We start from the raw sequence: 17,364 nt of genomic DNA, 5'->3' as shown, positions 1-17,364 counted from the left end.
CGAAGATCACAGGAAAATGGTCCTTATACATTTTGTTGACCTTTTTCAGCATGTGTGCTTTTGTGATGGGCTCTTTAATTTTATACATGAGCAAAAGGAACTGCATCATCTAAGCCACCTTCTTGGTTAAAGGGCCTCTCTCTGCATGAGTTCTCTGTGGCAGGTGGGGCTTGTGAAGTGCTCAGATTTTCATCCTTTTGGCTTTTGGTATCTTTCTCAGTTCTGCTGTGTGAAAAATCTGCAGTACTCTGGGTGGTGAATGGGGAAATATGAGAAGCCTGGAGAATATTTTGTGTCCTGATGGCAGGCAGCATCTGGGGGAGTACCCAGAAAAGAGGAGAGGAGGAAGTGAAGGATGCTTCTTCTCTTTCTGCAGTGACCCGACATCCTTCTAGGTCCTTGGCACCACTCAGCCAAAGCTGAATACAGCTGTCTGGTACCTCTCAGATCTGAAAGCAGAGGCAAGGACATAGTAATGCTTATGCTCTGAGGTTTTTGGTTACTTCAGTCCTCCCTCTGGCAGATTCTTACATATGGTTATTGTTCTTTGTCTAACACTCTCTCATAATATCCCCTCTCTACAAGCTCTGAGATTTTGCCCAACTAGATCCCTTATAAATAATAGGTGAGGATCCCAGGCTAGATGTGAGGTGAAGGACCTGCAGCAAAAGGCATAGTGCCCAAGACAGGTGATATGCTGTGTCCTAGTCCATTCGGGCTGCTGTAACAACTTACCAGACTAGGTAGCTTGTAAATAACAGATATTTCTCTCAGTTCTAGAGTCTGGGGATCTTGGATCAGGATGCCGGTATGGTTGGTTCGGTGAAGTCTCTCTTCTGGGTTGCAGACTGCTGACTTCTGTGTTCTCACAGGAGATAAGGGGCAAGGAATCCCTCAGGCGCCTTTTCACAAAAGCTCCCCCCCCCCCCCCCCCCCCCGGGACCTAATCACACAGGTTTTAATGTATGAGTTTTGGAGGGGACACATTCAGGCCATGGCAGGCTGTCAGATGATAAACAGACTTATCTCTTCCTTCTCCTCACCAACCGGACTTTATCTTTATGTATTCCCTGTCCAAAAAATACTTAACTTTCTAAAGGTAATGTGCTGAACCAGATGTGTTTGTGAGCTTTCAATCTTTTGACATTGTGTAACATTGCAATGTCCAGCACAATGACTTTTTTTGACCCTCAATTATAGTAAGATATATATGGAATAGTATGAAAACCTACCAACTCTATGTTAGTGATTTTGTGTTCATAAATACATAAGCATGATCTCAAAAATTCCATGAAAAACTTTTTAGACTTACCATGTGATTTGCTGTGATACTATTCTATTTTTCATCCATTCTTTATAGTTTGTTAAAATGAAAATTAAAAATTCTAGTTCTCATCTATAAAGAGTTTTCAGGTAGTTTTGTGTTCTTTGGAGTCACAGTGCCACAACTACCTAAACCCATGTTATGTATAGGCTGAGGTACTTTTCTCTGATTGCTTTAGTGTAGCAGTAGAAAGTCAGTGTTCCAAGGATCACTGCAAACAAAAAAAGGGCAAAACTTTAAAACCTTTTCCTTATCTTATCATTCACCTTTTATTGCAGGCTACAGAGCCAGCACAAACTGTAATGGCATGCCCCTCCCTTCCACCACAAAGCGCTTTTGAACTTAACTTTATTCTTTTTCTATATAAGTTTTTATTTATTTATTCATGAGAGACACAGAGAGAGAGGCAGAGACATAGACAGAGGGAGAAGCAGGCTCCATGCAGGAAGCCCAATGTGGGACTCGATCCCAGAACCCCGGGATCATGCCCTGAGCCAGAGGCAGATGCTCAACACCACCCGGGTGTTCCTGGACCGAATTTAGAGCCATAAATAAAGTGTCAATCAGTTGTACTTCATCAAAACCAAAACCTTTTGCTTTACAAGAGACACTGTTAAAGACAGATAATAAAAACCATAGACAGGAAAATTTGCGTATGTTTGCAACTCACCTACAGGACAAAAAACTTGTACCCAAATGAAATAAGAAAGAATATTCTGTACAACAATAAGAAAAAAGACTCCAATTAGAAAATGTGCATAAAACTTGAACACATTTCACAGAAGAAGACCTATGAATGGAAAATAGGCAGATGCAAATATGTTCAACATGAGTTGTCCATTAAGGAACTGTGAATCATGCAATGATGAGATACAACTATACACCTACTATAATAGCTAAAATAGAAATTACTAAAAATACCAAGTATTAGAATTTCAAGCAGTTGGATTGCTCATACAGGCATGGTGAAAAAGTAAAATGGTCCAGGATCTCTGGAAATCAAGTGTCAGTTTTTCTGAAGTTAAACACACACCTACCATATGATCAAGCAGCCATTTCCTAGGAATTTAGAGAAAAGAAATACCAGAACATCACCAACAAATGTACATAGCAGTTTTATTTTTAGCAGCCCAGAATTTAAGATAACCCAACTGTCCTTCAGCTGGTAAATGTATAAAAGACTAAAGTACATCAATACAATGGAATGCTCCTCAGCATTAAAAAGAGAACCAATTAATGATACATGAAACATCCTGGATGGATCTTGAGATTATTATGCAGAGCAAGAAGCTGACCTGAATGTGAAATCTCACATACCATAAAATTCCATTTATATAACATTCTCAAAATGACAGAATTATAGTAATGGAAAATAGATCCATGTTTGTCAAGGTTTAAGGTTTGGGGAAAGGTAAGATTTCAAATGGGGCGTGTTGGAGACATTTAAATGGTGAGAGAACAGTTTTGTACCCTGAATATGGTAGTCGTTATCTGAATCAATACATGTGAGGGGAAAAGAACTTAAGGAACTCTGCTTCCCTGTCAAATAAGTGCATGTTAAAACTTTGCAATCTGAATTAGATTGCATTTTATTTCATAATTTTGTGTAACAGTGTTCTTTTCTAAGTCTTTTTTTTTTTAAGTAATCTCTGCACCTAACGTGGGTCTCAAACTCACAAACCTGAGATCAAGACTGACATGCTCAACTGAGCCAGCTAGATGCCCCTTTCAGGATTTTTTTTTTTAATTTTTATTTATTCATGAGAGAGACAGAGAGAAAGGCAGAGACATAGGCAGAGGGAGAAGCAGGCTCCATGCAGGGAGCCCGATGTGGGACTCGATCCCAGGACCCCAGGATCACGCCCTGAGCCAAGGCAGACGCTCAACCACTGAGCCACCCAGGCATCCCATCAGGGTCTTGATAAATATACTATTCTATGTAAATTGGCATATTAGGTTAAAGCTGGGTAAAGGTAACATAAGAACTCTATTTTTACTATTTTTACAACTTCTTTGTGAGTCTAAAATTATTTTATATAAAAAGGTTTAAAATAAAAAGCCCAGGCACCTAGGTGGCTTAGTTGGTGCAGCCACTCTGGAAAACTGTGTGGAAGTTCCTCAAACAGTTAAAAATATACCTGCCCTATGACCCAGCAATTGCACTGTTGGGGATTTACCCCAAAGATACAAATGCAATGAAACGCCGGGACACCTGCACCCCAATGTTTATAGCAGCAATGGCCACGATAGCCAAACTGTGGAAGGAGCCTCGGTGTCCAATGAAAGATGAATGGATAAAGAAGATGTGGTTTATGTATACAATGGAATATTACTCAGCTATTAGATGACTAACTCTTAATTTTGGCTCAGGTTGATCTCAAGGTCATAGGATTGAGCCCTGTGGTGGGCTTCATGCTCAGCTCTTAGTGTTTGTGATCCTCTCCATTTTCCTCTTCCTCTGTTCCTCCTCTCACTTGTGCCCTTGCTTTCTCTCTCTCTAAATAAAATATTTTTAAACATAAAAATAAAAAGCTACCACTCAGGTATAATTACCAGTGTTCACCAGTGTTCATTTCGGGGGTTCCTTGAAGTTACCTGGCCACCGGATTATGCTTCTGATAGAGGCAATGATGTAAAATGATGTAAAATGAAATGCAGAGCCACACAGAGACAGTGGATAGGATGAAATTGTGTGTGTGAGCATAGAGAGGCAAGGAATAACCTCTGACTTACAAGAGGTGGGAATGGTTCTGCTAAAGAGCGAATATACCAACCTGAAACAAAAACAACGGAGAGGAACTATCACTTGCACCTTTTGCGGCTCTGCAGTCTCACCATGTTGGCACTCACCAGCCACGGATGCCACACGCTTAGTGCCTCCAGGCAGCTCTGCCTTCAGCATAGCATCTCCCACGGGGACAGATGATTTATATTTTACAGTAGATCCTGTGAAGACCGTGGGGATGCCTGCTCCAGATCAATCAGATGCATAAAGTCAGAGTCCTTGCAATAACCAAGACGGGGTCTGATGTGTACTTTTTCCACAGCCACATACCGTTTTTCCGGGATTGCCATTCCTCCACCTGGACAAGAAGAAGAAAGAAGGAAGCTAGCCTCGGTCCCGTTAGATTTCATCCCGAAAACATGGATGAAACCGGAGGGCAGGAAGGATCCAGTCCCATCAGGAGCCGTGTTGTCAGGAAGAGCTCTCCCAGGTGGAGGAAGAATGGGGTGGTGGACGCAGGAGGAGACAGGAAGAAGCCAAGGAAAGCCTCCTCCTCCTCCTCCAAAGCTTGGCAGAGCGGGAGAAACGAAAATTGGGAGAGACTGGCTGGAAAGGTCCACGGTCTGGGTGTCCCTCTGGGCCACTGAAGGAGCCAGAGGGGCCTTGAGCCTGGTGTCTGGGAGAGGCTGCTGCAGGCCACATTCACTGGAAGGAGGAGGTAAGAGCAGTGTGTCCCCTACAGGGTGTCCTCCTCAGATGTTTAAAGAGAGAAGGGAAATAAATCTCTCTCTTTTTCTGTTTCTCTCTCCTTCACTTAGTAACATAAAGAACTGTGTCAAATGATGGCTTTAGTTTTCATCGTATGGGCCTTATCAATTACTGATCACATTCTTTTCTCCTTTTCACATTGGATGTTAGAGAGGATAGGGCCAAACTTTCTTCCTAAACAGGGATATTCAACAAACATTTTGTTTATCAGCTCCTTGTTGAATTCAACTTGACATTTCTACTCCTATTAAAAAAAAAATCTAGGGACACCTGGGTGGCTCAGCACTTGAACATCTGCCTTCAGCTTGGGGCGTGATCCTGGGACCTGGGATCAAGTCCCACATTGGGCTCCCTGTGAGGAACCTACTTCTCCCTCTGCCTGTGTCTCTGCCTCTCTCTGTGTATTTCTCATGAATAAATAAATAAATTTTTTAAAAAAAATCTAGCTTTAATCATCCAAATTTTAATTATTATATTATTTTACTGTAAAGTCTTTTTTTAATGTAAACATCCTTAAATTGTTCCTGGGACTAATGGGACTGAGTTATATTGATGAATAAATCAAGCAGTGTTATGAAGGAAAAAGAAAATGACATAGAATCATTTTTTAAATAGTATAGATAAAAAAGATGCAGTTTTAGATGGCTTCAGGATTGTCATCCCTTGATGTTCAAATCAGAGTAAAATATAGAGGAGTTAGAAAATTTACTTGTTGAGACATGGGTGTTCAGAGATATGGAATCTGAATATCTAATGCCAGTTTGACAAAACAGAATATTGAGCAGAGGTGGTTTTCAGTGCAGCCAAAGTATAGGAACCTCTCCGTTTTCAGCAAGAAATCTGTAATACAGGAGTTGCAGAAAGGGCAAAAATAACAGGACATATGTTATAATCACATAAAAGAATAAAAAGTGCTGAAGCACAGTCAATTAAACGTGGACTCTTGGTTTTGGTTCAGGTTGTGATCTCAGGGTCGTGATCTTGGAGGTGTGAGATGGAGCCTGGTGTCAAGCTCCACACTCAGCCAGACCCACCTCCACCTTCTGCCTCCTTCAAATAAATACATAAAACTTAAAAAAACAGTAATAGCAACTGCTTTGTGATCCAGTAGGAAGGTGTAGCTACTTCAAGTGATAATGGGGCTCGAGTCATTTAGATCCGCAGCAAAGGGATACTGAAGAAACAAGATGATAAAGTAGAAAACAAAGGAAGAGTTTTGATTTGCAATGTTGAGGTGCTGCTCTAACTATAAAATGGTATTAGGGAAAATACTAGCGCCCATTCTTTTTTACCTTGTTTGGACAATACGGGCACATTTTTAAAAAGAAAAAGCAAAGTAGTATGAGAATTGCACTGCACACTAATATGTATATGCCCTGTGTAATGGAAAATCTGCAGAATAACCTTCAGATCAAAAGCATATGGTCAAACATGGGAATTGATGAATTCTGAAAAGAGGGCCATGGTTCAACAGCAAAGAAACAAAACATGTTCACTGGAGAAGAGATAATATAATTCTTTAATAAAGGAAAATAAAATAACATGGGGAGGAAATTACTTGGGCATGAAATAATACAAATTTATATCAATGTGAACAAAATCACCAGTGCCTTTGTTATCAGGACAATTTATGAATGCCAACATTGTAATAGAAGAATGTCAAAACCAGAAAATAAGTATGTGACATGTAACTAACAACTGGGAAGTTAGCAACTTTGACATTGGGATAAAAGAATTAAGTAAGTCATGAATCCCAGTTCTGTTGACATGGTTTTTACTTTGTGAAAGATAATCACATGTGAACTTAAGAAATGTGTTAAATAATAGCCCATGAGGGAAAATATACTTTATCTGACAGTGTTCTCATGAAAGTCAATAAGTAAAAAAAGAAGTATATTTTGGGTTACTACTCAAAATTAATCGCCACAATAAAAATATTCCATATTTTAAAAAGCACAGTGTCTTTATATGAGCTTGGTAACAAACATAGAAACACAACATGTGTAATACTGAGAGCAATCAGTGTTTTTTTGTTGTTGTCACTATTAGTTGCATAATATGTCATATAAATATTGAAAATAGTGAATGAAGCCAATCATGTTAGGGAAGATTTGTGTAAGATTTATTTACATATATGATTATATATATATATAATATATATATTTATATTTTTATAAATATAAATATAAATATATATATGATTATATATATATAATAATATATATATAATAATATATATTTTTTTATTTTATATATATATATAATTTATAATTTCTGCTTTTAAAACCTTCTGGAAGGAGTCCTTTTTTTTTTTTTTTTTTTAATTTTTATTTATGATAGTCACAGAGAGAGAGAGAGAGGCAGAGACACAGGCAGAGGGAGAAGCAGGCTCCATGCACTGGGAGCCTCACGTGGGATTCGATCCCGGGTCTCCAGGATCACGCCCTGGGCCAAAGGCAGGCGCTAAACCGCTGCGCCACCCAGGGATCCCTGGAAGGAGTCCTTATGTCGATTGAATGCACATAGCCTAATACTTAGATTTTAAATATTTTTCCTTATTATTAAAGTGTTAAGTTAGAGAATGTATGTTTATTTTCAGTGTCAGGATGGTTAGATTTTTGTGTCTGTTTAACTGGGCAATGGGGTCAAATATGATTCTGGGTGCTTCTGTAACAGTGTTTTTGTATGAGATTAACATTGTTTTTAAAAGATTTTATTTATTCATTCATGAGAGACAGAGAGAGAGAGAGGCAGAGACATAGGCAGAGGGAGAAGCAGGCTCCATGCAGGGGCCCCAATGTGCGACTGGATCCTGGGACTCCAGGATCACGCCCTGGGCTGAAGGCAGGCGCTAAAACACTGAGCCACCTAGGGATTCCCGAGATTAACATTTAAATTCATAGATTGTCCTCCCTAATGTGAATACTCCTCTTATATTAGGCCTGTATAGAACAAGTTCTAAGAGAGATTTCCTCCTGCCCGATTGCCTTTTGAGATGGGACATTTTTTCCCTATCCTTAGACGTGAAACATCAGCTCTTCCGGGGTTTCGAGTCTGCTGACCTTCCCACTAGAACTATACCTTCAGCTCTCCTGGGCCTCTAGCTTGTTGACTCATCCAGCAGATCTTGGTAGTTGCCAGCCTCCCTAATCATGTGAGTCAATTACTTATAATAAATCTCTCTAGACAGATTGATAGATACATAGATACATAGAGGTGTACACACATATACAAACATCCTATTGGTTCAGTTTCTCTGGAGAACCTTGACTAATATGGGTATATAAATAATATTTTGAATATTTATAGTTTTTATAAACATAAAGGGAATGCATATGTGTTTAATCAGTGTTGGAAAATATGGAAACCATAAATAAGTAATCGCATATCTTTCCACAAACAGGAGAGGAACATTTTTGATATTTTGCCCTGTGTGTTCGTACTCTTCCTATACTCTCTGCTACTTATTTATAAATGTGTGCCTATGAATATATGTATGTATAGAAATATGCATACATGTATACACACACAATCATAGTTGTGTGTATTCCACAGTCTTTCCATCCAAGTTTTTATTCTTTTTTTTTTTATTTTTTTATCTTTTTAAAGTAATTTCCACACGCAATGTGGGGCTCAAACGCACAACCCTGAGATCAGGAGTTACATGCTGTACTGATGAGCCAGCCGGGAGCCCCTATTCTTTTATTTTTTAAAGATTATATTTACTTATTTGACAGAGAGAGAGAGAGAGAAGAGCACAAGCAGGAGGAGTGGCAAAGGGAGATGGAGAAACAGACTCCTCACTGAGCAGGGAGCCCAATGAGGGGCTTCATCCCAGGTCGTCGGGATCATGACCAGAGCTGAAGGTAGATGCTCAACCGACTGAGTCACTCAGGTGCCTCACAAGGTTTTATTTTTGTATGTTTCAAATGTCAGATGGCTTGTGGTTTAAAGGCATTTGTTTGTCATAAAGGTTTAGGTTTTAAATTTGGATTATATTGTTTATATTTCTGGAGAAAATGGAATAATAGAAAATGGATGTAGCCACCTGCCAGAAACTAACTAAGAAAACAAGAAAAAGTTCCAAAATATATATGACAACCATTCTCAGTATACTGGCTATCAGGCAAGGAAAGGCAGTGACTGCCTCCCAAGAGATTGAAAAGAAACAAAGTGAGCCTAGAATTCTATCAGCTTGCTCCCTTGAGTCCACAGTGCAGAGACTGGTAGTTCAAGTGAAATCTGGCAGTTCAGGAGTTGAGAAGATGAGACTGAGGGTCAGAGGAGGAGGACTAGGAAGCTAGAGTTCACAGGACAAAGTACCAAGTGAGCACTGCGCAGAGAGAGAATTTCAGACTCCACGTGAGGTATTTCCTACTCACACAAGTCATAATGGAAAACTGTATCATGCTCAGGGCATCAGAGAAGGTACTCCGAAAGTTGTTCTGTCATGAGGCAGGATTAGTCCTAGATTTCTGCTGCTTTGGCAGCACCAAAGGAACTTTTTTTTTTTTTTTAAGATTTTATTTATTTATTCATCAGAGACACAGAGAGAGGCAAAGACCTAGGCAGAGGGAGAAACAGGCTCCCTCTGGGGAGCCTGATGCAGGACTCAATACCAGGACCCCAGGATCACAACCTGAGCCAAACGCAGATGCTTAACCACTGAGCCCCCCAGGTGTCCCCCCAACAAACCTTTAAAGCAAAAATTGAAAAGAACATAGTGTTTCTAAGAATCTTACCTGAGTTATTAAAATAAAGCTCAAGAATACATAGGTATTGAAAAACAGTATCTGACACAGTTGTGCTTGATAAGCATGAACAAGGCCAAATTCAAAATGTTCAGCATCCAATAAAAAATTGCCAGCCATGCAAAGAAGCAGGAGAATATGTCCAGGAATAGCAGGAATAAAAACTGATCAAAATTTATCTAGAAATGATACAGATAATAGAATGAGTAGATAATGATGTCAAAAGAGTTATAACTATATTCTATTTTTTCAGAAATTAATAAAAAATAAAACATGTTAAATACAGACACATAAGATATAAAGAAACACAAATAAACTTATACTAAACACAATGTCTGAGATAAAAATACACTCTTTTGGACTAATGACAGATAATATATTACAGAAGAGAAGATTAGTGCATGTTAAAATCACAATGAATTTTTTTAAAGATTCTATTTATTTATTCATAAGAGATAGAGAGAGAGGCAGACATAGGCAGAGGGAGAAGCAGGCTCCCCATGGGAGCCTGATGTGGGACTCGATCCTGGGACTCTGGGATCACGCCCTGAGCAGAAGGCAAATGCTCAACCACTGAGCCACTCAGACATCCCAAAATCACAATGAATTTTTATGGTACATCTCTGTGTCCAAAGGAAAAGAAAACACTAACCAAAAAATATCTCTATACTCCTATGTTCGTTGTAGCATTATTTCAGTAACTAAGACATGGAAGCAACCTAAGTGTCCGTTGATGGATGAATGGATAAATAAAATGTCATACATATAAAATATTATACACTCTTAAAAAGAAGGAAATCCTGCTATTTACAACATGGATGGTCCTTGAGGGCATTATGCTAAGTGAAATAATTCAGAGAAAAACAGATACCATATGATCTTGCTTATATGTAGACTCTTTAAAAAACAATACCACCACCAAATATTTGCAAATGGAAATACAGAGAACAGATTGGTTGTTGCCAGACATGGGAAGTGGGGTGGTTAAAATGAATAAAGGTGGTAAAAAGGTACAAACTCCTAGTAATAAAATAAATAAGTCCTCGTAGACAAAAAATTATAGAATCGTTTTTAAAATAATACCTGCCATGGGTTAATTTGATTCACCACAGAGGATGTTGCTGAATTTACTGGGCATGATGTGAAGCCTATGATGTGATTTCTCTGTATTGTTTGAATTATTTTGCTACAAGAATATATGCATCATTATCTTGGTAATTAAAATATTTAAATAAGTCTAACAACAGAAATAGCAGTTGTGTATTAAAATAACTGCTAGCTGATACAAGAGACACAATGTGAAATCTGAACAGCTTCACAGAATGAAGGCTCATTTCTGGATGTGGGTTGGAAGAGGTGTGTGCTATCAGTTGACCTAGGGATTAAGGCTCCATCCATCATCTAAACACGGGTTTCAGTGTTTCCTATAAAGTGGAAGAAGAAAGTGTGGAGGTGGAATACTGTCTGTCTGAGATGTAGGCCCAGAAGTGACAAAAAGCGCTTCTACTTATATTTCAGTGGCAAGGGTAGTGATGACCCTTCCTAACTACGAGTGAACTGGGCAGCATAGTCTCCCAGTGTGCCAGAGAGGAGGGTGAGACACCTGTGCATGGGTAGCTCTAGTCTCTCCCATAAACTTACATAGTAGATACTCAATAAAAGAGCAGTTATTAGACACAGGGCACCAGGGTGGCTCAGTCAGTTAGGTATCAGATTCCTGATTTCAGCTCAGGTCATGATATCAGGGTTGTAAGATCAAGCCCCGCTTTGGGCTCCATATGAAACAGGGTGTCTGCTCAAGATTCTCTCCCTCTCCCACTGCCCTTCCCCATGCTCGTGCTGTCTCTCTCTCTCTCTCTCTCTCAAATCAATAAATCTAAAAAAAAAAATTCGTTGGAGTTTCTGGCAAGGCTAAATCTGCCTTGGAATTCTACACATTTTTGAGAGCCTACTTTGTGACAGATGCTTCACAATGCAGATCACATCAGGTTTATCCAAAGGATTCTGTAAAACTTAAGCAGGGAGGGATCGGGGATCCCTGGGTGGCTCAGCAGTTTAGCGCCTGCCTTCGGCCCAGGGCATGATCCTGGAATCCCAGGATCAAGTCCCACATCAGGCTCCCTGCATGGAGCCTGCTTCTCCCTCTGCCTATGTCTCTACCTCTCTCTCTCTCTCTCTTTCTCTCTCTCTGTCTCTCATGAACAGATAAATAAAATCTTTAAAAAAAAAAAAGCAGGGAGGGATCATCTTTCTTCTCTCCAACACTCCTTTCTGGACTAACCATTGGAGTAGATTCCAGAGTCTCAATAGGAAGAGAATGTTCTCTTTCTATTGATGCTTAGTCAAAATCTTCACTTGTGAATCCCGGCCACCTCAGTATGACTAAACATGTAGGACACTTTACTGCAAGTGCCATTAGGCACAAGGAAAAACCAAGATAATCCTCTGGGGCAAGTACTGAGGTAAGAGAGAGCAGAAAGATAGTGAACTGTTTTGATCTTTGCTGTTCAAAGATAGCATGTCTACCAAGAAACCATTTTCCTGTCATTAAGTTCTCTGAGGTTCTAAGAAATTCAGCCTTAGTAGGTGTTGGCTATACAGTGAAATCCCTGGTCATTCCTCATCACCAGGTTGTGAGGAAGGTTTTGGTTATTGACCACTTAGTTAAGCTCACTCATCAGTATATTCATTCAGAGGCCAGTCTCAAATACTGCACCATTAAAACTATACTGCATACATCAGGATGATTTCAGAAACCTTCTCTACTTACAGGATCATATCCCCAAACTAGTAGTTGTGCCAAAGCAAAGTCTAGTTATGAGCCCACTTAGGATATATTTTGAGAATGTAGTGAAAACACACAGGGGTTCTAACCTTCGGTTTCTGAAGTGATCTTTTACATGGATATGTCTAAGCCTGCCTATAATCACTTTTGATATGCCAGGGTCTGTTGCTATCATAGACATTCCACATGAAGAAAATGACTGCCAGGGAGTTGGAATGTTCTAAGTCCGGAGGAAGACAGGTGACTCTGGACTGACTTTACACTGGCAAAGAAGGAATGCCCTTAGAGAAAAAGACGTGAAAAACTGGCCAGCAGGTCAGCTTCCAGAGTTGGATAGTAGGTCACAGTAGGAATGGCCCTGGAGGAGGATACTGTAATGTGGGAACATGTTGGAATGGAATAAAAGCCAGCACCTGGGCAGAATCAGCTCTCAGGAAACCCTGGGGTGAGGGACAGCAGGATCCTAAGTAAATGAAGCCCACAGATAATCCCCAAATTACGGTTTATTCTCATACTCACCTTCCTTCCTTAGGCCTGCTTATGATGTTTTCACTGCAAGGTCCTCTTAATGTTTTGCCTGAGAACATTGTGGAACAGTGAGAAGAGAAATGAATTAAGAGACACAAGATCAGCCTCAGGTTGGGAGGAGTGGCACAATGTGGACTCCAGAGAAATCAGACCAGGCTCTACTTTTGGTTTGGTTACTTCATTCGCTATCTGAACCTGAGAATATTTCAAGTTCTTTCTCTGTTAAGTGGGTTGGATAAGCCCCAGCCTGCAGGACTGTTGGAACTGTCTGTAATGTATGTAAAGTACCTAGTGCAGTGATTGGCAAACATTGGGTCTCTTATGAATGACAATTATTACTCTAATAATTTTGGTCGCAGATGATACCACCCACACCTTTGTAATATTTTTGTTTGTTTGCTTTGATCCAGCATATGTCGGAGAATATGCATTGCAGGACAGAGAACACCAAAATAGCCAATATGTTGCCTGGCAAGCAAATTGTCCCTGTTTGAGTGGGTGTTGCTTAATTTCAGTATGCGGGAGTCTTCCCCAGTTAGAGGCAACTCAGCTGAGAATTTGCATAAGTGTACTCCGTAAAACCTAATTACAATGCCATTTTAATGGAGTGGGCTCTGGCCCTCCTCATGCAAGGCAGAGTGTGAATTTCGTGGCTTCTTGACCATCCTTCAAGGGAGTATCACACTGTTTCTTTGAAGTTTCTTAGATATGATGTACATGAAATGCCTCGTTTGTGCACTGGGTTTGCCTGCCCTGGGACAGGAGCACAGGGCCCTGTCCATTCCTGCTTTAGGTAGAGAGGTCTCTCTGGTTTGCCCACATTCCCAGTGTAGCTGTGAAGAGCAGTTCTCCATTCCGGGCTTCAGCCTGTCCATTCCCATACACACAATCTGCTATCTGCCCTTTCCTTATGATATGCTTAGCCTCACTTAGCCCAACCTTCTGCCTTGGAAGACTTGCAGACTCCCAGCCCCAAACCACATGGCCTCAAGGAATTTATACCCAACTGCTCTCATCTGGAACTTTCTCCTCTTCCTCATCCCTTCTTTTTGCTGACCTGTAGGTCTTCCAGAGGGTATCTCACCATCCTCTTATGATAGCTGCTCCTAGACTTGGTAATTCTGTGGGCAGTGGCTCAGTCTTCTTTTTTTACCATTTCCCTCATACTACCATGGTTCTTCCAAAGAGCAGATGCTAAATTAATGCTTGAGAATTAGACGGTAAACAGGATTTCTAATGTATTATTTAATTTCTCCCACATTCCTGAATAAGCAGAGTAAATCCAGATATATATATACATATGTATCTACATATATCTCTTTTATATAGATATATATAGGCAGATATATATGATAATATTAAAGACTGAAAGAATAAGCCAGGCCAAGAATTTAACACCTTTTACTGTCCTATTTCTCTTTTTTGTGGTTCCCAAGTAATTTTCACGTGGAGTTATTTCACATTTTCATGACAATCCCTATGCCAATAACATGCTATCTTGTTCTGGTTAATAGAAAATAGAAAAGGTCAAAAAAAATTGTACTCCTTGTACAACTTGGAAAAGCTACTCCTGAGATACTTCACATCAGCTTAAGATGCTCACAATCCTGACTTCAGAGTCTAAAGCAAGCATGAGCCCCATCTGGCCCCCCGTCCATATTCTCTCCAGACTGGTAGAAGGGTGAGGTCCTATGGCACTGCACTGCTCTAAGTTTGGTGGCCCCCTTAGATCTCCTGCAGTCAGGATCTGGGCTGTTTCCTGAGCCCTCACTGTTAAGAGGTTGATGGTCTCCATCTTCAGGGTCCTCACCTTGACCTAGAAATTCTCCCTCTGCTGACTTGAGGTCACCCCCTTTGATGAGGTCCCTCACCTCCATGAGATGCCATGGAAAGAAGGAGGATTCATCATGTTACCACATTTGCACCTCTCAAGAGAGACAACATGAGACAAGGCTGTAAGCAGCCTCATTCTTTATAAGGAAAGGTATCCTTATTGTTACTCAGTGTTAGCACTTTGACTCTCCACTCCCACCCCCACCCCCCAGCCCCCACCTTTAGTCCCAGAATTTCATGTTCCTGAGACCATCCCTTGCTTGCCAGCCTGATGACCTTGAGAAATCTAGAAGTCATTTATCAGTAAAGGGACTCTCTCTCATAAGTCTTGTCTTGTAGGAATGTTGGAATGCACATTGTATTGTAATGCGCTTGGCATACTTATTGGGAAATATTGGATCTTTAATCATTGATAGTTATCATATGATTATTTTGAAACCCCAAATTATCAACCTCCCATTAATTTTTTTCTTAATTGAGTAGATATTAGAGAATATACGGTTGTTCTTCAATAAATAGTCTTTAATAAGCTACACAAATCCAGGATAGATAACTTTTAATATTAGAAAAGAAAGACTAAAAGAAATAAAGCAAAAAACTGAAAGTATTAAACTTTTAAAAAGTTTTTTCATGCACTTTGTAGTCCCAACTATTCTGCTGTTGGATTCTTCCACATCTCCATGAAAATCCTGTTCTGATGCCATGTCATCTTGGCTGGATCATGAACAAATACTGAATATTTTTAAATTGTTTTACAAATACCAAAAGTGGAACGTTAAAACCTTTTAAATAGCAAAATTGGGTATCTATGTTGCTCATATATTTATATTCTGAAGCTAAGTAAAATTCATATTAAAAGAAAAACATTTGAAAAAATACTATATAGCTTTACTTGATGTCTATGTGTATGTTTCTTTTTATGTATCTTTACCTAGAACAACTCATATGAGGAACAAAAAAGTGTTTTGTTAAAACTACACCCCCCTCAACCCACACTACTTAAAATGCTGAATGCTATCTTATATGTGAGATCTCTGCTTTCTAAGAGAAAAAACTTTTGAAAACACCGAAATAAATATAGCTGTATGTGTGTTTCTAGAAGTTACCAGCTTAGAACAAGTATGAGGAAGAGCTTTTGTGTGCCCTCCATCCCTAGGCCTGCACCACTCACAAGGTGGACCGCCCGCCCCGCTGCAGCCCCGAGGAGGAGCCGCCGCCGCCCCGAGCGCCTCCCTGGAGGCGGAGGAAGCCCAGCGCCGCCTCCAGGGCAGGCGGCCAGGCCGTGGCTGTGGCCGCGGCCGCGGCGGCCGAGGCCCCCCTGGCCGAGGCCAAGGCCCACCTGGCCGTGGCCGTGGTCGCGGCGGCCGAGGCCCCCCAGGCCGAGGCAGTGGCAGCCGAGGCCCCCCTGACCGTGGCCGTGGTCGCGGCGGCCGAGGCCCCCATGGCCGAGGCAGCGGCAGCCGAGGCCCCCATGGCCGAGGCCCCCCTGGCCGAGGCCCTGGGCCCCGCGCGCTCCTCCTGGTCTAGCAGAGCCTCGGCGTAGAGCTCGGGGAAGCAGCTGGGCACGGTGTCGTTGATCTTGGCGAGGACCTGCAGCACCTGCATCTTGCTGGTCTCGGCGCGGGCTCGCGGGCCCCACAGGAACTCGTGGCGCGGGGGGTCGCTGGCCGGCACCTGGCGGTACTCCAGGTAGCCCTGGCGCACCAGGTCTTGGGTGAGGAGCTTCCGGGGCTCCCCGAAGATCAGGTGCCACCTGCCCTCGTAGACGCCCAGCATGTGCAGGAACTCCCAGATGTCCTCCTCGGCGGCGCGGTTGCCCTTCATGAAGATGACGCCCAGCAGCGTCATGAGGAGGCCGGTCTTGGGCAGCTCCCGGGTGCTGGTGGCGGCGGCGGCCAGGCCCAGCTTGCTGACCAGCGCGTACGACTGGCTGCGGGCGTCGACCTCCCTGAGCTCCAGGCCGAAGACCAGCTCCAGGCGCTCGGCGGCGCACCGGAAGATCTCGGGGAAGTGCTCGCGGTACTTCCTGCCCACCGTCTTCTGCAGCGCGGCCCGCGGGACGGGCTCCCCGCTGCTGTGCTTCTCCAGCAGGAGCTGCACCAGCATGCTGGCCTTGCGGCTGAGGGGGTCCCTGCGGGCGCTGGGGCCGGGGGACCCGGCGGGGCTCCCGGCGCCCTGCTCCCGCGGCGACCCCGAGGCGGAGGCGGAGGCGCCGGGAGACCCGGGCTGCGGGGGGGGCGCCGCCGCCGCCTCGGGGGCGCGCGGGGGACTCCCCTGCAGGCTCAGCGAGGGGATGCGGGGGGCCTCCTCGGCCGCCGCCGCCGCCTCCGCCGCCTCCGCCTCCACCTCCGCCTCCACCTCCACCTCCGCCGCCTCCGCCGCCTCCGCCTCCACCTCCGCCACCGCCGCTGCGGCCGCCGCCACCCCGACACTCTCCTCCCCGTGGCCCTCGTGGCGTTTCTTGCGGGCACGGAGCTTGCTCTTTTGGCCCCGAGGCATGGCGACCCTGGGCAGGGCTGGCGGGCAGCGGGGGCACCTGGAGAGCGGGACAGTGAGGCGGGGTGAGCCCCTTGGCGGCGGGGCCCGGGGTGCGCCCTGCCTGGGGGTCACTGGGGGCGACGGTGGAGACCCGCGTCCGGGTGCGGGGCGG

At 42.9% G+C, this 17,364-nt stretch overlaps 2 protein-coding genes across 2 annotated transcripts in view; one reads left to right on the top strand and one right to left on the bottom strand.

The window, feature by feature from the left end:
* LOC125754713 (translation initiation factor IF-2-like) overlaps positions 1 to 15,718 on the top strand; it is a 40,910-nt gene extending 25,192 nt beyond the window's left edge. The window contains exons 4-7 of the mRNA XM_049107818.1: positions 4,372 to 4,767; positions 7,839 to 7,971; positions 8,555 to 8,683; positions 12,886 to 15,718. The gene's annotated coding sequence lies outside the window, so the exon portion shown is untranslated. The remainder of the gene's footprint in view (positions 1 to 4,371; positions 4,768 to 7,838; positions 7,972 to 8,554; positions 8,684 to 12,885) is intronic.
* LOC112655301 (melanoma-associated antigen B4-like) lies at positions 15,254 to 17,042 on the bottom strand (the record flags this gene model as incomplete). The annotated part of the gene is made up of 1 exon (XM_035712275.2): positions 15,254 to 17,042. A coding segment is annotated over one exon (1,161 nt), but the record flags the coding sequence as incomplete, so codon positions are not given.
* Positions 17,043 to 17,364: the final 322 nt, after the last annotated feature.

The sequence above is a fragment of the Canis lupus genome, chromosome X (genome assembly GCF_003254725.2).
Source record: "Canis lupus dingo isolate Sandy chromosome X, ASM325472v2, whole genome shotgun sequence".
NCBI lineage: Eukaryota > Metazoa > Chordata > Mammalia > Carnivora > Canidae > Canis > Canis lupus.
Note: the sequence above shows the minus strand (reverse complement) of the source record. Positions and strands in the feature narration are given on the sequence as shown.